We start from the raw sequence: 25,119 nt of genomic DNA, 5'->3' as shown, positions 1-25,119 counted from the left end.
CAACGCGAAGCAAGAAATGCAGCAAGAATGGTAGAAATGAAACGCAGACACACAGAAGACAAAGCAGAAAGAGAAGCAGAAAGAAAGGCCTATGAAGAACAAAGGGCAGCCATAGATCGTGACTACAAAGAAGAAATGGCAGCCATACAACGTTAGTACGACTTGAAAGCAATACAAGAACAGAGTGACCGACAAAACAAAGAGTTATGGCGACTCTATTCTCAAGTTCAGGCACAGATGCAAGAGATTTGGGGAAAGGAGACTCTCTCAGTCTCTTCTTCTCCAACGCATGATACACAGGATTTGCATGATTGTGTGAAGCATGATAATAATTTGAATGACAATGATAAGCATGATGATTCGGATGCCAATGATTTGGATGACAATGACAAGCATGATGATTTGCATAATCAAGATGTGATTTCTCACAAGTATGATGAGTTGCATGAAGAAGATGTGATTGTTCACTAAGATTATGTGTTAGTGGATGCTTTTTCTAGCGAAGCTAACCTTGTTGCAGATTCGATCAATCACGAAGAACAGATCTTGGCTTTCGAGTCGAGGTCCAAAGAACCCCCACAGGACGATTCGATCATTCAAGAAGAAGCAATCTTGGCTCTCGAGCCTAGGTCCAAAGAACCCTCACAGGAAGTATTATGTGTTCGCATGATTAATACGCACGCATTGTTCGAATGTTTCATTCGTGATCGTTTCCTGTATTTTAGTCAGCATCGTTATGTGATCCCTTTTCCTAGGCATGACATATTGTATGTTAAGCACGTTTCACTCATGAATGAGCACGAATGTATGCGGATTTTTCATGAAAAGCTGAAAAGTATGTATGTCAGGAAGTCACATTCCATGTCTCTTCCTTGGCATGACACAGTTTCCGAACGAGCACATGCAAGTATGAGCACCAAGCATGGGCATTTCCATTGTGAATTGCCACAGTTGATTGCTTTGCATCAAAAGAGAAAGATTCGATCTCATTGTTTGCATGTGTTTGATGAACGGGTTGTCACTCCGTCTCTATGTTCATCTACATTGCATACACACTCTTTAGAGAAGACAAGATTTTTTCCACTCACTGGGTATGTTCATGGTTTTGTGTTGGAAATGGTTTCAGGAATTTTCAGCCATGGAGATTCTTGAAGAAGAAAGAAGCATGACTCTAGACGAAGTTGAAGCATCGAAGGAGCCACAAAAGACTTTGTGTCGCTTTTGGCGCGGCCCAAAGAAGCAAGCATTGCAGACCTTTATGAAGTTCAAGTACCGCACGACCCACACATCAGAGTGGGCCGGCGAAGAGTCCCTTCCAGGATTCCAAATGCGATTAGCGATCTCCCTCGACGCCATACAGTTCGGTACCAAGACCTCACTTTGAGAAGGAGGGGATGTCACGTGACACATCCAACCCTATGTGTCTGTGAATAAGCTACAGCATGATCAAGGTTCAGTTCAGTCAAGTCAGTCTAGAATAGGAAGTGATCTGGCACTTTTGTGAGTCTGTTCGCAGACCGTGCATGTCCAGACACTTAGTGTAGATGCATATCCTCTGGTTGCCCACAGCATGATCATCAATATTCCCTTCAGAATCCATCAGATTCAATTAAGGGAATTTTCCAGTGCATTTAGCCTATTTTCCCTATTTTTGGTATTTTTCACTTATTATTTTTAAGTGACTTTCCAACAAAAGTAGGTAGGGCAATTTTGCTAAGTTAATATATAAGCAAACCCAAGTTAGCACTTTCTGGCAGAAGAGGCAGCAGGAGCACATGCTCAACAGGCATCTTCTCAGCAGGAACCCGGAGTACCCCCCAAGCCTGGCGTTTTCCTCTCCATGAGCCTAGCGTTTTCAGTTTGGGACTTCACCATCGCGAGCCACTTCCCCACTTCAGCCCATTCCCGCAGCAGATACACTCGGCCCCAGCATTTTCACATATCGCTAGCACTTCCACAATCCTGGCGTTTTCAGCCATCCCTTGATCGCCAACAGTCCCAGAAAGGCCAGCGTTTTTCCCTAGCGTTAGCAGATGCAGCAGCGTTTTCATTTTCAGCCATAAACGTAGCACTTGCAGCAGCATTTTCAGCATGCAGGATTAGCATCAGATTCAGCCACAAAGACCCCCATTTTCAGCCCTCGAAAACGCAGCCAAAACAGTCATTCTCAGCCACCGAAACAGCCCCGAAATTCAGCAGATAGAAGACCACAGATTTCAGCCCTAAAGTCGTTGTCGTCATCCCCGTCGTCATCGCCAGCATAGTTCCAAGTTGCATCAGTCCATTGCATTCGCATTGTACCACTTTGTGCAATCAATAAGTAGACCACTCTCGCCGACAAGAGTGGGACCTTCGGAGGAGGGTTTTACGTCTCTGGTGTCGTATCTCTCTTCTCTCTATCTCTCAGTCTCACACACTTACACGCACAGTGTCCATTCACTTTGTTTGTGATCATAGCATTCTCTCATTAAGAACGGAAGGCTCTACCTTCCATAAGAACGAAAAAGAACCTTGAACACAGTTCGGAGCAGTCATCTTGAGCAAAGCGTAAACAATCATTCTGCTGCACCTAACATTCTCCACGAACACATAGCGTTGGATGTGTCACGTGACATTCCCTCCTTTTCAAAGTGAGGTAATGGTACCGAATTGTATGGCGTCAAGGGAGACCGCCAACAAAGTCTGGAATCCTTGAAAGGACTCTTCGCCAGCCCACTCAGATGCGTAGGTCATGGATACTTGAACTTCATAAAGGTCTGCAACGCTTGCTTCTTTGGGCCGCGCCGAAAGCGATACAAAGTCTTTTGTGGCTCCTTCGATGCTTCAACTTCGTCTATAGTCATGCGTCTCTCTTCTTCAAGAATCTCCAAGGCTAAAAATTCATGAAACCACTTCCAACACAAAAACATGAACATACCCATTCCATGTAAAGTGACTGGAAAAATACTACTTTGTAGTAGAGTCTGTGCATGCAATGTAGATGAACATAGAGATGGAGTGTCAAACCGTTCATCAAACACCCGCAAACAATGAGGTGGAATCGTGACTTTCTGATCTAAATCAATCAACTGTGGCAAATCATAATGAAAATGCCCATGCTTGATGCTCAATCTTTCTTGTGCTCTTTCTATGACTGTCGTACCAAGGAAGAGACATGGAATGTGACTTCCTGAAATGGATACTTTTCAGCTTTTCATGAGAAATCCGCATACATCCGTGCTCATTCATGAGTGAATCGTGCTCAACGTACAATATGGCATGCCTATGAAAAGGGATCACATACAGACGCTGACTAAAATACAAGAAACGAGCACGAATGAAACACTCCAACGATGCGTGCTGACTAATCATTTGAACACATAATACTTCCTGAGAGGGTTCTTTGGACCTCGACTCGAGAGCCAAGATCGGTTCTCCGTGATCGAACGAATCTGCAATGAAGTTAGCTTCACTAGAAAAAGTGGCAACTAAACCATATCCTTGTGAACAATCACATCATCATGCTCATGAATAATCACATCATCTTCCTGCAAATCATCATGCTTGTGAGAAATCACATCTTAATCATGCAAACCATCATGCTCATCACCTTCTCCAGAGAGCGCTCGCTGCTGCTGGCGCGCCCCCCCTCTCACCATCGCCCCCTACCCCCCCCCCCCCCCCCCCCCCCCCCCCGCGCGCCCTTTTGGCCTCACCTGCTGCGCACAGTCCCCCAGCGCGCCCCCCGCCCCGCCTACTGCCCGCTACCCAACCCCGCCCGTCACCCTGCCCGCTGCCCGCCCGCCGCCCTTCGCTGTTGCTCTACCTGACTGCCGCCTCGCCATTCGCCTCAGCCCACCAGCCCCACCTCCCAATCCCGCCAGCCCCGCCTCGCATCCCCGGTTTTCTGCTTGACTGAGATCATCATCTTCCTCGACGTACTCGAGCACAGAAGGCCTCCTCTCGTCAACGACTCTTCGCCTTTTCTTCACAGCAGACTCAAGCTCCGCCACAGAGGGACTCCTCCAAAGTCCCCTCGCCCGACCCCGCTGAGACTACCATTCGACTTGCTCTTTCACTCAAGATGAGTGCTCTGAACTGTGCTCAAGGGTTTAGTGTACATTGGTGTACAATCCATTTACCCAATCTAAAGCAAATACTATATGGATAAAATAAATCAGTCGGATTCTCCTTGTCCGTACAAGTTCTCAGACGGTTGTTTACTACCTAGGGGGGAGAGAGAGAGAGAGAGAGAGAGAGAGAGAGAGAGAGAGAGAGAGAGAGAGAGAGAGAGGGCAGCGAGCATCGTAGAGATGCCCTGCAAACCCTACCCACAGGGTCGCGCACTGAAACCGGCCCGTAGGGCGGTAGGCGTTGGCTTTCACCCGAAATTCTTTACTTTAGACACACACACACAGCACTTTACAAAGGAGACCTGTACTGGGAATTAACACTTAATCACACACACGGCTCGGAAGCTAGAATGCTCCGAGCAGACGCCGACAACCTGTAGGCCCCAAAATTGGCGCCCCTTTCGGTATTTCTTTATTCTTTAGGAGGGTAAATTACAAGGTAAGGTCCTGGGAATCCTTCACGTGTATCCACCTAGATACCATTTGATTTGGCCAAATTTCGGCAACATAACAGCCCCAAAACTTGCGCGAAACCAATTCCCCTGCTAGAACTCACTTGCACTGGCGTATACCCTCTGATTCCTGCCCAAAAACAGTAAATTCAGCACGCTGTATTTACTGGTTTTTGCCCTGTTTCAGCCCCAAACAGTCCCCTAGCTGTCCTCCGCCAGTGGGGCACGATTCCCAAGTGTCTTGGCATCCATATGGCTGAAAAACAGTCAAATTACAGCGCATACACAGCGCTGATTTTGCACCTGTACGGTGAGGTTATAACCCTCACCAGTGCCTGCTTTGGAGTAGCAGTCAGCTACCCCTGTTCCTACTCAAGGAGGCTCTTGCCTCAACACAAAAGCATGAACCCACACAACTGTACATCAGTCAAATGAAGAGCCCTCTTGTGGGGCATCACATAACTGCACATAGGGGAGAGAGAGAGTAGTGTGTAGTGTGCAGGGCATCACTCCTAGCACCACACTGTACATGAGAGGGAAAGGAAGCACTCCATAGCTCTTAACCTGTGACAAAAACTGAAATGAGGCCTCTCCCGCCTTAAAAATCAGCGCCCATTTTTCTGCAAGAGGCAAGTGCATGAGAATTTTCCACTTGACGCATTTTCAAGCATTTTCCCGTTTCGGGTTCGCCGCTTAAAAATATCCTGACCGGTTGCCCAGTTGACTTCGCGGCAGAGTTGTAAAATGTTCCCCTAGTCATACCGGAGGTAATGACGCGAACACATTTCACAGCCCAAAATAGCAGTTCCCTAAATTTTAGGAGATGCTTCCGTTGGGCTCCCACTGGTCTTCTGACCATCTATCCTCATTGGGACCGCATCCAAAAGTGCAATGTGGCCCAACTGTCGGATACTTTTTGTTGGTAGTCCCACCTTGACTTTACGCCTTAATTGAGTTCACTTCCTAGTATCCACCAACTTACTAAGTGCGACGGGGGGACCTATATGATCTTGCTCTGAGCCTAGACATCCTCTTACCATACGAATTCCAGTGCCGACCACTTCCCGTCTGCGGGTGAATCTACCATTCACATTGGTCATACAATGTCCGACCGTTTGCTACTTCAAAAAGAGGGTCTCAAAACAAATAAAATAAACCCCATTGGAAAGAAACCAACAACCAAGGTTAGCAGTTGCCACATCTTTGTGACATGGTTAATAACTGCCACGTCCTCGTGACATACCCCCCTCTTGAAATCGCAAACGTCCTCGATTGCATACCATAAAATACACGCCATTGATCATCTTGTGCTATTAACACTCTTTTATCATCGCATGTATCCGCAAGAAAGGTCGTAACATACATAGATACAAATGACTTAATGAGACCTTCACCTTTTTCCATTTCCATCTATGGCACTGAATTCATATGTACATTTGATGTACTAGCTCTATCATTACCCCTCCTTTTCACACGTTGGGTTGGGGCATAAGTAGGTTGTAACCCAAAGGCTTCAAGGTAAAGCTGCAATACATTTGGTGACTCTGACAGTTCATGCTCTTCCATCCACTTTGCATCCATAGGCGGATAGTTCTTGAACTTCACCAAATAGCGGCTTGCAACTTGTCCTTTTAACTTTTTTGTCCTTATGTACCAAAACTTGCTAAGATACCAAGATCTCATCAAGTTCCTCAACTTTTGGCTGATCCTCATCTGGGATATCTTCTAGCACATCACCCATGAAGGGTCTTAGAAGACTCACGTGAAACGCATTATGAATCTTCCACGCATCAGGCAATTTTAGCCTGTAAGCCACATCGCTGATCTTGTCAAGCACTTGAAAAGGCCCATAGTAACGCATGCTGAGCTTAGGAAACAGCCGTTCCTTGCCCTTCATCTTCTTTAACCTTGCCTTTTCGAACCTTAACAGAACCCAATCACCAGGTGATAGTAGCAATTCACGACAGTGACGATCAGCAGCCTTTTTTTGCTTTGCCTGAGTCTTCTCCAAGGCAGCTTTAATTTTCTTATACATCTCATCCATGTTCTCAACATATCGATCTGCCTCAAAGATCTTGTCCTTTGTATGCAAAATGGGAGGAACCTTTTTGCCGCCTTCAACAATCTCAAAAGGTGCTTTGCCAGTAGACAAATGCACCGTATTATTGTACGCATACTCAAGCATAGGCAAATACTGTTCCCACTTGCCCTTATTATCTAACACATAGCATTTCAGCAGATCTAAGACAGTAGATTAGCCTCTTCTGACTGTCCATCAGTTTGTGGATGAAACGAAGACGAGAATTTGAGCGTAGTGCCCATGTTCTCAAACAATCCTCTCCAGAACAAACTGGTCATGCGAGGATCACGATCACTGATAATCGATTGTGGCATACCATGGTACTTAAACACATTGTACATGAACAAGCGTGCCATCTGATCAGATTTTATCTTCTTCCTGATAGGGATAAAATGGGCCTGCTTGCTGAACCTGCAAATATTGGTCCATATACCATCACTCCCTGTTGGCGTTCTTGGAAGATCACAGATAAAGTCCATGGCAATGCTTTCCCATGGCTTATCCGGAATCGGCAGTGGTTGTAACAACCCTGGTGCCTTTTGCCTGTCAAACTTGACCTTTTGGCAAACTATGCATGCTCGCACAAAGGCATCCACATCTCTCCTCAAGGTAGGCCAATAGAAGAATGTCTCTACCGCTTTAACTGTCGCATCAATGCCACGATGCCCTGCATACGGTGGGACATGACTCTCTTCCATGACCTTATGTCACAGTGGCCTAGTGACACAAAGTCTGCCATGCATCATCATTAAACCATCTTTGAGGAGGTAGTGCTCGTGATGTTGCCCCTCTTGTAATTGTTCAAAGATCCTTGCAAAATCTTCATCAGCAGTATACTGTTCCTTCATGTCATCTAGCTCATGATGATAAGGAATTGACACAGCTGAAATTTGTGGCTTTCTTGATAACGCATCAGCCACAACATTCTTCTTGCCTTCCACATGCATAATCTGGAAGTGGAACATGGAAAGAATTTTTGTCCATCGCATATGCTTTTCGGATAACTTTGACCGTGTCAAGAAGTATCGCAAGGTCTGATGATCTGTTTGGACAACAAAATCAGCACCTAAGAGGTAGTGCTTCCAGCTAGAAAGCGCATGAATCACGGCCAAGAGCTCTTTCTCATAGACTTGCATAGTCCTCTCTGGCCCTTGCAAAATTCGGCTTTCATAAGCTACTACCCGTCCATCTTGCATTAGCACTGCTCCGATGCTACTGCCACACGCGTCACACTGGACCACAAATGACTTCCTGAGATCTGGCAAAACAATAACTGGATCTGAAGTCAACTTTTCCTTTAAGAGACTAAAAGCTGAAATCTCTTTTTTGGTCCATCTGAAAGTGACCTCTTTCTTTTGCAATGCATGAAGAGGCGATGCTATCTCTGCAAAATTTCTGATAAACCTTCTATAGTAGGAACACAATCCCAAGAAGCTTCTGACATCGTGCACAGTCTTCAAGTCTGGCCATGTCTTGATAGCTTCGACCTTTGCGGGATCCATTCTAACACCATCCTTTGAGACTATGTGGCCCAGAAAGTGGATCTCTTCGAGGAAGAATTCACTTTTCTTAGGATTGACAAGTAACCTGTGAGACTGCGCAGCTCTTCGAACACAATGGTCAAGTGACGCCTATGCTCCTCTTCATTCCTCGAATACACTATCATGTCATCGAAGAACGTTCCAACAAACTGTTGATGCGAGCGGAAAATCCGGTCCATCATTCTGTTGAACGTGGCAGGAGCATTTGTTAGCCCAAACGGCATCACTAGAAACTCATAAAGACCAAATTTCGTTCTAAACGCAGTCTTGTGCACATCCTCTGGCCTTATACAAATCTGATGGTACCCACTCTTAAGGTCTATCCTGCTAAAAATTGCAGCACCCTCTAAACGATCGAGAATATCATCAATTCTAGGAATAGGGAACCTATTCTTGATGGTATTCTTATTCAACGCATGGTAATCAATACACATGCGCCATGAGCCATCCTTCTTCTGCACTAGGAGCACTGGGGAGCAAAAGGGTGAAGAACTAGGCTGAATCAGCCCCTTCTCTAATAACTCCTCAACCTGGCCCATAATCTCTTTCTGCTGCGCCGCACTAACCCTGTAGGGAGGTCTATTTGGTGGGCTACACCCTGGCACCAAATCTATCCGATGGTCCTCAGGTCTCTCTGGCAGCAATTGCGACGGTAATGAATCAGAAAAACAGTCACTAAACTTTTGCAAAAATGCTGACCTTTCTTTATCTAACACAGATAAATTTGACTGATCGTTATCTGAGACATCACGTGCAAAAATCAAGTACACAGAAAGATGATTCTTTATTACAGAAGTGATAGCAGAAGCAGATACAATAGGGATTGACTCTCCTTTAAGCTTTACATCCAAGATGTGAGTTTTGCCCCTATGCTGTACAGTGATCTTTTTGTTGTAGGCATCCAAGACTCCATGCACTCGGAACATCCACGGGATCCCCAACAAGGCATCACAACCTTCCAGCAGCATGATGTAAAACTCTTCAGTGTCCACATACAATTGAATATGCAGAGGCAGTTTTCCAATGATGGGAGTAACACACTCTGAGTGGCCAGGACATGCCAACCCTGCCTCTGCTGTGTACCCCATTTCTTCAGCTCTGATGCCCAGCTTCATAGCTAACTCTGGTGAGATAAAGTTGGCTTTGGCACCTGGATCAAAGAAGATGAGTGCCGTCTGATCCGTAACTTTACCCCATGCCCTACATAACTCACTGGCATCTGTGCTGGGCCTGTCACCCACCATGTCTAGCACTAGACCTGCCGTGGGTTTTGGCTTCTTGCCTTTCTGGTCTTCTTTATCCTCTGAGTCAGCTGGCCTTTTCCTTTGTGGACAATTGATAGAAAAGTGACCAGGCTGCTCGCATATAAAGCATTTGTTCTCAGCCATTAGGACCTTCTTTTCCTCGAGCACAAAAGGCTTCCTTTTCTGTTTCTTTGCCTGCGCTCCAAAAGTCCCGGCTGAATCCTTGTCTTTGGTGGCCTTTTCTGATCCCTGTGACGCATCGGGAGCCGTTTTCACAAAGCGCTTCTTCGCTGAATTTTTCTTTTGCTGCCCTCCTTTGTCACTGCTCGAAAATCCACTGTCCTCTCCTTTCAACAAGGCAAGACCAGTATTCGCAACTTCCATAAGCTGAGTAAGGGTAGCCACTCTGTTCTTTGTACAGTAATCGCGAAGCCCTTTAGGCAGCCCACAATAGTACTTCTCTATCTGCTCTGTCAATGGCACAAATCTGTAGGAGGTCACTGAGAGTAACGCTTTACAAAACCTCCTATTGTACTCCAGCAAGCTCTTGCACGAAGCTGAAGTAAGCTGGTGCCAATCTGTCAGGACGTCGGCTTCAAATTCATTTGATAGCCAAGCAGATGCAAACATTTGCTTGAAGTAAACCCAAGTGGCGGGTGCCTGTCCTTGCATTAACAATGTCGTCCACCATGTAAGCGCATTGTCCTTTAAGAAAGTGGCAGCTTTCTTGACCTTCGAGGCCTCTGTAAAATTCCCTCCCGCATAAACTGTATCAAACTGCTGGAGGAAAGTGAGGGCCTTTGTCTTATCCTCGAAACCACTGAAGGTACTGAACTTTACCGCTGCACCACCTTCTTTGTAAGCCTTCGGCTTCTCTAGTGCCCCCAAATTGTCATACGGAATGGTCTGCAAATAGGCACTGTAGTAGGCATGATTGGCACGTTTTGGCCATTCACATTTTGCGTCAGAGGTGCGATATCTGGCTGCTGTCCAGAAAAACCAGCCATGCCAAAATGACCCTGTGGCACCCCAAACTGGCCCTGGTTACAGTGGAAACCTTGCTGCATGCCGATACTACCATACATGGGGTTTGGCATGATGCCTTGCATACCCCCGAACACTGTTCCTGGCATGTGCGACTGACTTCCAGGCGCATAACCAACCATACTTTGGAACACTGATCCACCCCCGAAATACCCAGGATGTACCGTGGGTGGTGGAAAAACTGAGTGCATTGCCTGGTATCAGCTCCCTGTCCATTCAAAACAGCATGTTGGCTCTGAAAGGTGGCGGGCTGAACTGGCATAACCTGTGGAATAGGCGTTCTAGCCACCTGTTCAAGCACGGGAGGAACCTGCTTTGGAGTCCCCGACTCCGCAACATGCGAGTGTTCCCTTTCCTCCTGCGCCACATGAAGTACCTGGGCTTGAGCATCAACAAGCTCCGTACGCGGCGTAGGTTGCCTATTTGCTGTTGCACTAGTGGCGCTTGCAAGAATTCCATAAACCTCGGATTCTGCACCAGCTGCGAAAAGACATTCACCGCGGCAACTAACTGAGTCTTGAACGCATCATCCTCAAGTTGCCCAGTCATAAAGCCCTGTACTACTACTGGAGGGACATTCACGTTGACAGGAGGTACATACTGACGTGGCCGTGAGCTCTCGCCAATCTCAAAAACCATAGGAATCTCCTGCCTGTCCTATGAAGAGGAACCCTCTTCCAAAATTCCCTTCCCCTTGTCGGCCATAGTGTAATCCCCGCGTTCCTGCACTCTGTGTCTTTACCCTAAACAATCCAGGCTCACTCTTTAGCGAAAAAGTGATTGAGATCCCGGCAATGGAACCATGAAACCAGCCCGTAGGGCGGTAGGCGTTGGCTTTCACCCGAAATTCTTTACTTTAGACACACACACAGAGCACTTTGCAAAGGAGACCTGTAATGGGAATTAACACTTAATCACACACACGGCTCGGAAGCTAGAATGCTCCGAGCAGACGCCGACAACCTGCAGGCCCCAAAATTGGCGCCCCTTTCGGTATTTCTTTATTCTTTAGGAGGGTAAATTACAAGGTAAGGTCCTGGGAATCCTTCACGTGTATCCACCTAGATACCATTTGATTTGGCCAAATTTCGGCAACATAACAGCCCCAAAACTTGCGCGAAACCAATTCCCCTTCTAGAACTCACTTGCATTGGCGTATACCCTCTGATTCCTGCCCAAAAACAGTAAATTCAGCACGCTGTATTTACTGGTTTTTGCCCTGTTTTCAGCCCCAAACAGTCCCCTAGCTGTCCTCTGCCAGTGGGGCACGATTCCCAAGTGTCCTGGCGTCCGTATGGCTGAAAAACAGTCAAATTACAGCGCATACACAGCGCTGATTTTGCACCTGTACGGTGAGGTTATAACCCTCACCGGTGCCTGCTTTGGAGTAGCAGTCAGCTACCCCTGTTCCTACTCAAGGAGGCTCTTGCCTCAACACAAAAGCATGAACCCACACAACTGTACATCAGTCAAATGAAGAGCCCTCTTGTGGGGCATCACATAACTGCACATAGGGGAGAGAGAGAGCAGTGTGTAGTGTGCAGGGCATCACTCCTAGCACCACACTGTACATGAGAGGGAAAGGAAGCACTCCATAGCTCTTAACCTGTGACAAAAACTGAAATGAGGCCTCTCCCGCCGTAAAAATCAGCGCCCATTTTTCTGCAAGAGGCAAGTGCATGAGAATTTGCCACTTGGCGCATTTTCAAGCATTTTCTCGTTTCGGGTTCGCCGCTTAAAAATATCCTGACCGGTTGCCCAGTTGACTTCGCGGCAGAGTTGTAAAATGTTCCCCTAGTCATACCGGAGGTAATGACGCGAACACATTTCACGGCCCAAAATAGCAGTTCCCTAAATTAGGAGATGCTTCCATTGGGCTCCCACTGGTCTTCTGACCATCTATCCTCATTGGGACCGCATCCAAAAGTGCAATGTGGCCCAACTGTCGGATACTTTTTGTTGGTAGTCCCACCTTGACTTTACGCCTTAATTGAGTTCACTTCCTAGTATCTACCAACTTACTAAGTGCGACGGGGGGACCTATATGATCTTGCTCTGAGCCTAGACATCCTCTTACCATACGAATTCCAGTGCCGACCACTTCCCGTCTGTGGGTGAATCTACCGTTCACATTGGTCATACAATGTCCGACCGTTTGCTACTTCAAAAAGAGGGTCTCAAAACAAATAAAATAAACCCCATTGGAAAGAAACCAACAACCAAGGTTAGCAATTGCCACATCTTTGTGACATGGTTAATAACTGCCACGTCCTCGTGACACGCACTCTCTCCCCGTAGGATGTATATCATACGTGCACTTGCTGTAAGGTGCAGCGGAAGTGAAAGTTGAACTTTGCTCAAGATGAGTGCTCCAAACTGTGCTCAAGGGTTCCTTTTACTTACGGAAAAGAGAGCCTATAACCTGCCTGTACAATGTACAGGGCGGTACTATTTGAATTACATGTTAACTTTACACAGAGCACTGAGAAGGGAAGAGAACACAGTTGCGTCCAGCGACTAGAATGTCACTGCGTACGAGAGACCGACACCCTCTAGGCCCCAAAGACTAGCGCCCCTTTCGGTATTTCTTTATTCAAATTAAGGTAGACGATCCGACCACTTCGCACAAGCTTTCACAAAGCTGTCCAAACCTGGCGAGAGCTGAAAACGCAGGTTTTCGACCTGATTTTGGCAACATAACGGCGCAAAAACCCCTGTAGGTCAAAAGCACCTGTCTAGGACGGATTCCCTCGCTATCTGGAAGCTTTCTGGTGAGCTGTCATAGAAATTCAGCGGGTTGTAATTCCCTGTTTTTCACTGCCGGGTGCCCAAAAGCCTGTACACGCATCCCAAGGCTCTCACGAGGCTCCCCCGGTGTTCCCTTGCAGTTTAGGTGCGAAACCCTAAACCTGCAGAAAAACACAACAGGCTGTAATTTATTGTTTCGGATCGTGAACACGCCTACGCATGTCCCAAGGGCTCCCGCACACAATGGGATAGTTCCCCTGTGAATTGGACGAGTTTTCACGCGAGAAAACTCTCCGAACTCGCAATCTTTCGCGATGGAACTGTGCGTACCTGTGGGGGATTAGCAATTAGCTAATCCGGTTCCTGTTCAGAAGGCTCTTGCCTTGGCAAACACACATAAACCCCCAGAACTGTACATGTTCATCTGAGTAGCCCAACTAGTGGGGCATTACCATATGTGCCAAAAGGGAGAGAGAGATGCACGAGAGCAAATCATCACGCTACATGAGACAGAGGAGAAGGCAAGCTTTCCATTAAAGCTATAGACTTGCACCCACTACTCACACACACACACTGTAGCTCACTTATGATCAAAAATCAGCCTCCTCTCTCAAATTGGGCGCCCCCTCTTCAGCTGGAAGTAGAAAACTCCCCAAAAGCCGCCATGTGTCCAGTTTGCCCCTTTTGAGTTAATTTTCTAGTTCCCACTAACTTATAAAGTTATAAGTGACTTTCCGAGTGGCCCAGACTTCATTTGGCGCACACAGGCTTCCATACTTATCAGAATTCAGTGCTAACTGGCCCGATTAGTCCCAGACTGACCGACCCAAACTCCCGCTGTGAGAAACCTATTCGGCCGCAGCCGTTTCACACTCGCCATGCAATGTCCACTTGCACCTTTTCAAGGGTTCCGGGGAAAACAAGTAAAAATTAAAAAAATAAAAATATCTAGTACTTATTTACGGAAGGCAACAAGAAAAATACACCTCCTGGTGACAGAGCCTTCCGTTCCCTTAATGAGAGAGAGCAAGTGATAACAAACAAGTGAATAGACACTGTGCGTGAAGGTGTTGAGACTGAGAGATAGAGAGAGAAGAGAATACGACACCGGGAAGTTGTCAAACCCTCCTCCAAGGGCCCCTCTCTCAATGGCGAGAGAGGTCTATGCTATTGATTGCACAATCTAGTACAAGATGCTAATGCAAAACTAAGTGAGGCTATGTCGATCTAAATCTAAAGACGACGGTGACAACGAGGATGTCGACGACGACGGCTGGAAACACTATCTTTTGGGATGTTCTTCTGTTGCTGAATTTGATGGGTCTTCTGCTGAATTCTGTTGTTGCTAACACGCTAAGTTTTGCTGCTGCAAATCGCTGCCTTGCTGATTCAAAACGCCGTCTCTGTTGTCTCTAAAAACATTGGTCATGGTTATGAAAAACGCTGGCTGACCTGCTGAAAAAACGCTGTTTTATCATGCAGAAAAAACGCTGGTTTGCTGGTCTTTGGAATCACCAAATTGGACTGAGTCTGCTGGTCCTTCAATGCTGAAAACGCCAGGTCTATGGGCTGAAATCGCCAGGTCTTCAAGGGGCTGAAAATGCTGGCTATAATGCTTGAAAAACGCTAAAAGTGGGGGCCTTCAAAACGCTAGGCTTTGATGATTTTTGCTTGAGAAGTTGCCTGTTGAGCAATGCTCCTGCTACCTCTTCTGCAAGAACTGCTAGGTTTCCTTATATATTTCACTATTCAATTTGCCCTACCCAGTTTCCCAACAAAAGTCACTTAATAAATAAGTGTAAAAATGTCAAAAATAGGGAAAATAGGTTTTCTGCTTTGTAAAATGACCCTGATGGAATCTGATGGTAATGTTGATGATCATGCTATGTGCAACCAGAGGATATGCATCTAATCTAAGTGTCTGGACATGCACGGTCTACGAACAGACTCACAAAAGTGCGAGATCACTTCCTATTCTAGACTGACTTGACTGAACTGAACCCTGGTCATGTTGTAGCTTGTCCACGGACACCTAGGGTTGGATGTGTCACGTGACACTTGCGCCTTGCTCCAAGGAGATTCCGCGGCACCCGTGCCATGCCCCCGTCTCCCCAGCCCGCCACGGCAACCTCTCCTCGCACACTATTGACCAACGCCTACGCCCGTCAAGTGGCCCCCACCCTACCATAGCCTCCCTTGCCCCTGCCGCTGCGCCTTGCCCATGCCAGAACCTCGCCTTGACGGCCCTGCCCCTTTTCCCAACTTCGGCACAATGACGACCCCGACCTATTGCCCCCGATATCATTCTGCTCGCTGTTGTCATGGGCATCCGAGTACACGTGTGCATGTATTGGTTGAGGGTTTGCTAGTGTGTGTGTGTGTGTATGTGTGCGCGCGCGCTTACCTATTGTGCGTGTGTCCGCGTGAGTGCATGTTATTTTTTCTGTTTGGTTCTAGTGCGGGTCTTGTCCGTGGGTTTGTGTATGTGTTTGTCTGCCTGCGGGTTGGTGTCTATGATTGTGTCAAGAATGTCTTCCTCTGTGTGTGTGTCGGTTTGGCGGTGTGTTTGGTTGCCTGCTGTGTTTGTGTGTTGTGCGTGCGTGCATGCATGGCGAAGCGGTGTGCTTTTGTTCCCTGCGAGGCTGATTTGATACACCTTTGTAATCCAGCTGGATGAGGGTTGCAGATGGCCACCAAGCGTTAGATTTGGGCTGCACTCGACGTGAGAGGATTTCCAGGTTGAATGCTAGCTACAGATTCAAGACGCTGAAAAAGAAGCAAATCCAGCCTTGTCGCATGCTAAAAATGGATGCAACAGATGCGGCACTTGATGGCAGCAAGGGGCACGATCTCCAAATCTAATGGGGCACTCAAGAAAGGAGTCCCACCATTGACAATCTTCTCAACAAGCATTTACCTCGACCTAGACTAGATTATCTTCTTTAGCAATGTAGAGTTGAACCACCCATCTGGCCTTAAAAAGGTGTTGGGGATATCACCAGATAGTGGCAACATATCATGTTTGTATGGCCACAATGGCCTTGCATATGAATTTTTATCCTATTTTGCCCATTTATTAGCTTGTAGTTGATATGGTATATTTTTGTGTCAGGTGGCACAGTTCCAACTTTTTATGCCACTCGTCATTATTTCTATGATGTGGCAGTTGTCACTAGAGCTAGTCATCCCTAAAGGGTTTTTTGGATAGTTAGGTATGTGATTGAGCCCTTTGGCCAATAACTTACGTATTGTAACATTATCGATAATGCTGAGATCTTGAGTATAGACATGGTTACCAATTCCTTCAAAATTCCTACAGAATGAAGCAAAATGAATGCATGTACAATAAGGGATTGTTTCTTGTCTAAGAAAATCATTATTTAAAACTAATCCTTTTATAGGATGATGATATTTCCATCCTATGAGAATATTGTCAAGCAGTTTATGATTCCTAAAAAGTAAGTCAAAGCACTCACAAAAAAGATTTTTTGGTAAGATCCAATCGAGAAGTATATTGTGAAAGAGACAGTGTATGTAGATAGCACCACCTTTCGTATCTTCTCTGTTGAGAACTCTTCTTCCACACGGGTTTGTAGAGACCTGCAATATATTCATGGGTTAGATTTTAGGGAAGTTTCTGATAGCAGGGAACCTACCTCTCCCTCTTGTAAAGCTACGAGTTTTTCCTTGATTAGACGAGGAGCTAGGTGTAAAAAACGAGGTGAAAGAGTTGGGAGTAGTCAAAGAGTTAGCTCTTTTTAGGGCAGGAGAATCATCAAATACAAGGTCTAAGCAGATTAGTGATGAACTTGACCCCTTTAAAGTTAGCATAAGTGGTGAGGTATAGACCGGGCTTATCTGCTTTAAGCTCTTTCAGAATATTATGCATAAGACCACGAAAGATATTAAAGGCAATTTGTGCAATCACAATCTGCTTAGCCTATCCACCTAGCCACGAGCAGATGAGGGATAGATGAAAGTCGACTGGTTTCTCTGGGAGTAATAAATCCAGATGGTTGAGGATAAAGCATATTGCATGATCAAACGACATGATGCTTGATTCACAGGAAGCTTTGGGGTCAAGAAATCTGCAAGCACATTTCACATAGGGACGGAAGATATTCCAGATGGACTTAGTGTAGAAATCTGGGTTACTTTTAGCAAATTCCATGCTACCCTTAGTACGTACGTCGTATGTACAATCCAGCATTTGAGGGGCATTTGGAGTGGTCAATGAGATGAAGGTTAAAGGGTGCTTTAATCACTTCCCCTTTGTCCAAGAACTGTCCACCTTTAAGAATCTTGAGTTTACAGTCTTCCACAGTTGAGGCAGGAAGGTTGGCCAAGTCCACCCAGGTTTCACTAAGAATAGGAGCCAGGAAGGCTTTGTTTGGCAGAACCCACAGTTGATGGTCAACTACGAGAGATTCAATTTCTATTTGTCTTATTGGTAAGACAGGAAAAACTTTAGAGATTTTTGGTACCATCTCAAGGAGGTTAACATCATTGAGGGAGCAAATATTATTTTGAAATTATTTTACTGCTTCTAGTGCTGCACTATCTCAACAGAATATGCCACCAATTGGAGGGATGAAGGGGGTATTTGGAGTGCAGACAAACGAGGGGTTAAGCCCACATAGTTTTCTAAGGAAGTTTGACAACTCAGCTCCAGATGAGGTGAACAGGGCAAGCTCTTGCTGATATTGCGAATCAAGGACAGGAAGTTGGGCAATATATTGGAACAAAAAATTAACACCTTCTAGGGGGTCTTTGTCCAATGTAGCCAGAATTTTTACCCAGTCTCATTAAATGACAACATATGCAAGACAGATAGTTTTTTATCAAGAGCCGAATCATAAATAAGCTGTGAAGCATCCAAGCTGCTAATACATCTGAGGACAAGAGAGGAGGCCATAGAGAGGGGCTCCGAGGTTAGTTCCAATCCTTGAGAGAGAGCAAGAGTCTACAAAAACAGTGAGGTCAGGTTTAATTTTTCTTTGCATAGTATGTAATACATAATTTGGCTTTCCTAACAAGGAAAGGTCTAGTTCTAGTAGCCAAGGCATTCTTTGGTGTATGGTCTTTAAGGTAAAGCTTAATTTGATCAAGAATCTTAGCATGATTCTCAGGGTTGTGATTAGTACTCATGCGAGCTGTCATTCTATAACATAAGCAATCCTGAAACAGAGGTGACATAAAAATAAGCAAAGTGTCTAGATTGTAATGTATACTTGGTCCTACAAACCTTCAACCAGCAAAGTCAGAGACTATGGTAGCTGTGAGCAGGGAACCAGAAAAAGAGTCTAAAAGGGGCCACCTAACACTAGTCTACCAAAAGGATTTACAGACTGTGGGTCCAAATTAGAGCTCCATTCCTAAGATAATTTCCTAGGCCAGCATCCCGGTTTCCCCCGAAAAGGAAAAACCTTATGTATAGGATGTGTGTGTAGCTGTTTAAATCTTAACTAATAAGACATAATTGAATTTTTACATTCAAAAGACAGCTGGCAAAGGAATAATGAATTGATATGTACAAAAATAACTCAGTATCAGAATTATTTAGGTACATTGATTGTAGGAAAGAGATCCTCTTTCAGTAAGACCAGTAGTAAAAGAACTTCCCCGTTCCTCAGTGAGTACTTCATTAAAGTAAGGTTGCTTGCCAAAGAAAAGAAAACCCTCCAAGGTAAGATAGAGTCCTTACCTGCATCCATCCAAACAAGACAACAATTCAGTTAGCCTTGGATGTGTTTTACAGGTATCAATGGACCATATCAGTTGTTATCCATGTCCATCTTACAGAATTTAATTACTTTAGAAGAGCTAGGTCATTTATTAGAATTTGTACGTTTAGCAGTTTTTACATATTCCTTCCAAAATGAGTGGTACAAATCTACCTTCTAATCTGAGTGGTGAAGTCCACCAAGAATCCAAACATCAAAATTTTTCTTTAGAAAATTTTAAAATAGTGAGGTTTACTTGTTTAGCCATAGCTCGGTAGCTATGCTTAAGCCCACAATAGCAACCATATACTTACCAATCAGTAGAGTATCGAAAAACTCAATCTTTACCAAGTGGAACCTCATGTCACGAGCCATAGCTCGGTATTTATGCCAAAGCTGAGAGTAACAGCCATATACTTACCTTCAAACTCCCAAGATTTCTATTAAGTTATTAGCATCCCATAAAGAACGGTAGTGTTCGGCTCTGCTTGAGTTATGATGCCTTAATGTTTCAACAGCCATAGGTACTAGATGAGCTAAAAAACCCCAAACCTTCACCTCATATGAAATCATGAGGGAAAGTATTGTACACAAGTCCAATTGTGGCCATAGTTCACCAAAGAAAAAATCAAGCATTTTCGTGCAAGTGTTCCGACAGAGATCATCACCATTTTTAATGCAAAAACGAGGTTTCAATACCCAAGATTCCATTTATACCAAGTGCACTCATAGATCACCAGCCATAGCTTCACGCCAAATCCGAATGTAATAGCTAAAAGTCCTGTAGCGGCTAAAACAGAGCCAAAAAAGGTTGATCTTGAATGTAACTACTTCAAAGAATAAACTCCTCCCCTTTTATTAAAAAAAAAACTAGTTAAGTCGGCAGTCGCCAAGACCTGCAATGGCTTGAACAAAGCCAAAAGAATCCGAGAGATGCCAGTTGGTGTGCAGTTTTTCCTCAGAAAAACTAGTCCACAGAAATCCCCAATAGTCAACCTCTTTAACCAACAAATCACCCCACTTGTATAATGTACAAGAGCCCTGGTGTATCAACTGTTGAAAAAAACCAGTTGTGTTCGCAAGTAACAAACCCCAATGAATAAGACAACCTCATTTCTAATCATGCTGCCATCACAAAATGTTGCTTCCATTTACACAGTCGAGACAGAACACCAGTTCCCCGTCAAGCAATATTCATGTCTAGATGTAGCAAATGTTGAGAACGGCCATCATGCCAAGCCAAACCATCATATTCACACATACCTATACACAAATATACACACCTACATACACTTACACACAACCATATACCAAACTATGCAGGAGTGAAGTTCTGCAGCGGCTTTTTACAGAGCCGACCCCTAGATTACATGTAGGCATTCCCTTTAACAGAAAGACCATTAATCGTCTCAAATCCTAAGCCATTTATGCCATGGCTAAAAAGTTTGTCTTTATTTATGCTTATGACAAATACACAGTGTATAACTTAGACGGCATCTCTCTTTACCAACCATGCATAGTACTGCAACAACAAATAAACAAAAAACCGAAGCTTGTAGTAAGGTAGAATATGACACCTGTGTTACTTGAGCTGCAAGCTCCATTTTAGCAAGTTCAGACAGTGGCAAAAATGAGCAGAAAAAAGACCTACTCCAGGGCTAAGTGAGGGCGAGAGTATGCCCTCACCTCAGTTTATATAGGATGGCATGCACGCTCCCAGAGCCATTAGGTTGAATGCATTCAACCGCTCTCAACTGCGTGAGCCTGCAAGTGCCATTGCCCGGGGAAGGGGATAGAGAGTGGACAGGGGCCGCCTACCTCGTGTGATGATATCACTCATCTCTTCACGCTTTGATTAAGCGGGGGTAAAGTCCCATTATATGGCAGTTTCCATTGGCATGGCAAAAGGGTATCATTATTATGCAACCGGGGGGGGGGGGGGGGGGGTTGTTTTGGGGGGGTTTTTTAGAGAACTTATGACCAGTATACTAGTGTGTGTGTGTGTGTGTGTGTGTGTGTGTGTGTGTGTGAGCATGAGAGAGAGGATATGTATGATCAAGCATCAATGGCAATCTGACGATGGCAAGGCGGTTGAGAAGTAGAGGCAAGCTCCTTCTTTATTGCAACACAAGATTCCCTCTTCGATGATGACACAGAGAGGTGTCTAACACACCTTCCACACTGTTGAGCTTGTTTGTAGCAAAATTGTGTGCTTGCAACCTTTGTGGCTAGAACAAGAAGGCCCCCACAATTGATATTTTTGGCACCATTGCAAGGGAAGATGATGTGCACCAAGCTCTAGGTTCAGGCTATGTTGTTGTTTTAGAGGATCTATGCATTCTCTAGGAAAGGCTATAAAGGGGATGTGTGTTGTTTTTGAGGTTCAATAGAGCCACTATGAGTCAATGTCCACCATTGCTACTACAAATTGTTCAGCCTAGGAGTAGGAGAAGATAAAGTTCATCTTTTGGTGTATATTTCCCATTCACTACAGAAGGTAGGTAAGAGTAGATAAGGTGCAAAACATTTTCTTAATTGTCTATTTTTTATTGTATGTTTCTGGTTTTTCTATCTTTCTAATATTAAAGAAAAGGTCCAAAATTAGTTTTAAAGAAATAATTAAAAAACCAAAAAACAATGTTGAGTGAGTGAGGAGGAAGAAATTGTTTAAAAGAATAATTGAGTTTAAAAAAAATGATTTTCACTAGCCCCGTGCAATGGAAAAAAGAAAGGATCCAATGGCCTCGATCTCGGTCTCGGTCTTTTGATATATGTATTATAATATAGGGAGAGGCATTCTCCATAGCCTCCTCTTGGTTGAAAGCAATAGTGAGCCCCAAACTATAGATATACCCTACTATCCTCCAAGGGGTAAATGAGGCATGTGGGATGAAGGCTTCACCTTTGCCTCCACAAGCCTCGCTTAGACTTTCACTTTGTACCCACATGCCTAAGTAGATAATGACTATTTTGGGGACTATAAATTTTTTGGGTAGCCTAACCTAGTGCTATAAAGCACACCATATTCTTCTAAATAATATGCTCATTTTGAGCTATTGCATGCCCCGTTCCACATCATGTATGTCAAAAATCAAGTGAAAATGGCTAAAATAGCCAATAGAGAGGCATCGTAGCCCCCTCCTAGGATACTTCTCAATGCTTTTAGGGTATCAGAGTCTCATGTATCTATGCTTTGGTCAAGTCCTAGATTTTAAATAGCTAGAGAATTCTAGAGTTTGAATATCTAGAGAGTGCATCAATTTACACAGTACTATCCATCCACATTTGGTTCCGAGCCTTTGACTAGGACCCAAGGTATTGCAATCCAAGACCCACACATTACAGCTAGTGACTCTTCCTTTGCCTAGGAAGTCATGGAGGGATATCCTACACAAACCCCTCAGAGTTTGAGTCAAAACAAGCATGTCTTAGCCCCACAACTTAAATCTAGCATGTTCAACCACTTAATAGAAACCCTTAGTAGAGCTATTTTCTCTAAACATACGTCTAGTAAAGTGAACAAAGGGGATGGGGAGGTAGATTCAGCTTTCATCTCATGTAGACCATACACTTCTGAAGAGTGTTCGTGTGGATTTCCTACCTATTTTATTCAATCAAGGCTCTACAAAGCTATCACCCTCTGAATATCTGTTACCTGATGGAACAAGTATTGCAAAAGTGCAAGAAGTCAAACATTGTATGCAAGTAGCCAGAGACAAGGAAATCAAAATCTTACGCGTTGTAGAACAATGTTGAGCAATGAAATCAAAGGCTTCTATGATAACAGTCGTCCAGTTGAGAAAGCGATTTCTTTCAAATTAGTTGTTACTAAGAGTCAAACCATAGGGAGCAACAATGCAACCACACTTCAAGGGAAACCTCTAGTACACCAATCCTACATGGGAAATTTCTCAATAAAAATTGGTAATATAACCTACAAATTGAAACTTTGATCAATCTATACACAGGATACACACACCAATTGGGTTGGTTAGATGTTGAATAATCCACATCTAGTGTCATTAATCTAGAGGAGCAGCAACGGAAGTCTTTGTTGTAATCCGTAGGATTGTCCTATTGGAGATACAAAATGTAGGGATAACATGCCTCCAATGGGTCTTATGATATTTGTGAATACAAGAAAGGCCATAAAACTGAGCCTATCACAAATGGCGACTCCTTGGATCCTTTGTATATTCGTATGTTGTTTTGTTGGGACCCTCAATGTAGTTTGAGTCCACAAGCAATACCTTCAGTTTCCCATACCTAGCTCGACCTTATCTTAGAGACTAGGCTACTCCAATGAGCATGAAGATGAGTGCATCCTTCACCTTGGTGGTTAGTATTTCCTTGCTACCTAGTAACATAGTGCCTATAATAGCACCTATAAGTGTGTATCAATCAGATGTACCTATTTTCACTCACGCTCATGTAGCTCCTACAACCCCAATTATTCCAATGGCTTATGCTCCACAATTGCATTATCCAAGGTATTATTCAAGTGGAGCCATGCCAGGGACAACAAAACATCATATCCCACATCTGTTATGACTATGGCCAGGCCTGTGAACTTTGGAACGCTGTGACACAACACTGTAGCAAGAATGGGACCCAAGGACCGTGCGCATGCCAAGTCCAATGGCAACCCCCGTTCCATGTGTAGTTTTGAGAGAACCTACACCGGCACCCTATTTCTGCACACCTCTAGGTCACTTCGTCAGTATATAAGTGACTCTCTGCCCCCTCATTCTCATTATCCAGTTGTATGAGCTTTGTCCCCTCATTCTCATTATCCACCATCTTGAGTTATTGGGTTATTGCTCTTCGGTCATTCTTTCTTTCAATGTTTGTCTCCTCTATTCTCTTCATTCCTTCAAGGACTCTGCCACTCCGCGTCGCTTGTCTACAATAAATTTTCAAGTTCAGTTTGATGTTTTCCGTTCAAATTATTTATTGTTCCAGTGTTTTAGCCCCTTGTCGGGTGAGTCGCCAGTTTCATATCTCCGACTTTGTGAATTGACACAATCGTCTGCACACTCAATAGGTGAGAAATCACTAGAAAAGAACAAATGATGAGAGAAATGAGCCCCCAAATTTCTGGCTACACACCTGGCTGGCTTGATACATCAAGAGCACCCCTACTCTCATAAATATGTGCCTCGGTGGCTGCCAAACGACAGCACTCTCTCTCCCTATGACCTGCCCTTTAAACGAAAATGAGACACCAGATAAACTCTAACATTGCACTAAACCTCATCAAATTATCGTGGTCTAGTTATCCTGTTAATTACTTCAAGCAAGACGTAAAACTGAGTATTACACCCAGTGCATTGAGTTGACAATACTATTCCTGTAGCCACTTCCATTGAGAGAGTGCTCTATAGGGCACACCCAATGTAGTGGGTTGACAAGTGTTTTTTAATAATGCATGCAACTGCATTGCATCCATGTTCATCCATACATCGCCATAAGAAAACACTCTGACAATTGCAGCAAATTTCACTTGAATCTTCGCTTTGCTACATCTATACGCCAAAAACCAGCACCCACACGTGCAGCCATGAACACACACAAATACGCGTGATGTAAAAAACGGCATACCGATTTTTGATCGGAAGGTGATGCCTGCGGGTACAAATCTGAAACTATCTGTGTCAAGGACGAGATGGCTCCTTCGAACGTGTTCTTTTTGGCGAGCTGCTTCTGCAAATCAGCTAGCACGTCCTCCATTTGGACTCAACCGAATAACCCCTCTCTCTCTCTCTCTCTCTCTCTCTCTCCCCTGTGTGAATGTATCTATGTGCGCTATAGTCGCCTCTTACGTGCCTTGCGGATCAATTTTTCTTGCGAAATTGTCCAAGTTATACCGTCCAGTCGGTGAGGGTGTAATAAATGAAGGGAAAATTACCAAAATACCCCTCTAATTTGAGGAAATTCCCAAAATACCCCTCAAATTTAAAAAATTCCCAAAATACCCTTGTATCTATTTTGGTTGGATTGTTCAAGATTTTCTAATCTTCATTTGTTTTTGACAATTGAGATCCGTTTTGAGTGCTTAGCATGTAATTTGTCACCAGTTAACCATCGCAAAAAAGGCAATTATGTCTAAAAATAACGAAGCAATTCATCTCCAAAGCCTACGTAATTAACTCAAATTGTAGTTTTAGCATCTTGT

The 25,119-nt window shown here is 44.5% G+C and overlaps 1 protein-coding gene across 1 annotated transcript in view; it reads right to left on the bottom strand.

Annotated features, from left to right (window-relative positions):
• The window catches only part of LOC147463080 (E3 ubiquitin-protein ligase AIP2-like), a 34,611-nt gene extending 9,848 nt beyond the window's left edge, over positions 1 to 24,763 (bottom strand). The window contains exon 1 of the mRNA XM_086487158.1: positions 24,546 to 24,763. Coding sequence (XP_086343284.1) covers positions 24,546 to 24,674 — 129 coding nt within the window. The 5' untranslated portion in view covers positions 24,675 to 24,763. The remainder of the gene's footprint in view (positions 1 to 24,545) is intronic.
• Positions 24,764 to 25,119: the final 356 nt, after the last annotated feature.

Source organism: Adiantum capillus-veneris, chromosome 2 (assembly GCF_014529385.1).
Source record: "Adiantum capillus-veneris isolate H3 chromosome 2, ASM1452938v2, whole genome shotgun sequence".
In the NCBI taxonomy this organism is placed as follows: Eukaryota; Viridiplantae; Streptophyta; class Polypodiopsida; order Polypodiales; family Pteridaceae; genus Adiantum; species Adiantum capillus-veneris.
Note: the sequence above shows the minus strand (reverse complement) of the source record. Positions and strands in the feature narration are given on the sequence as shown.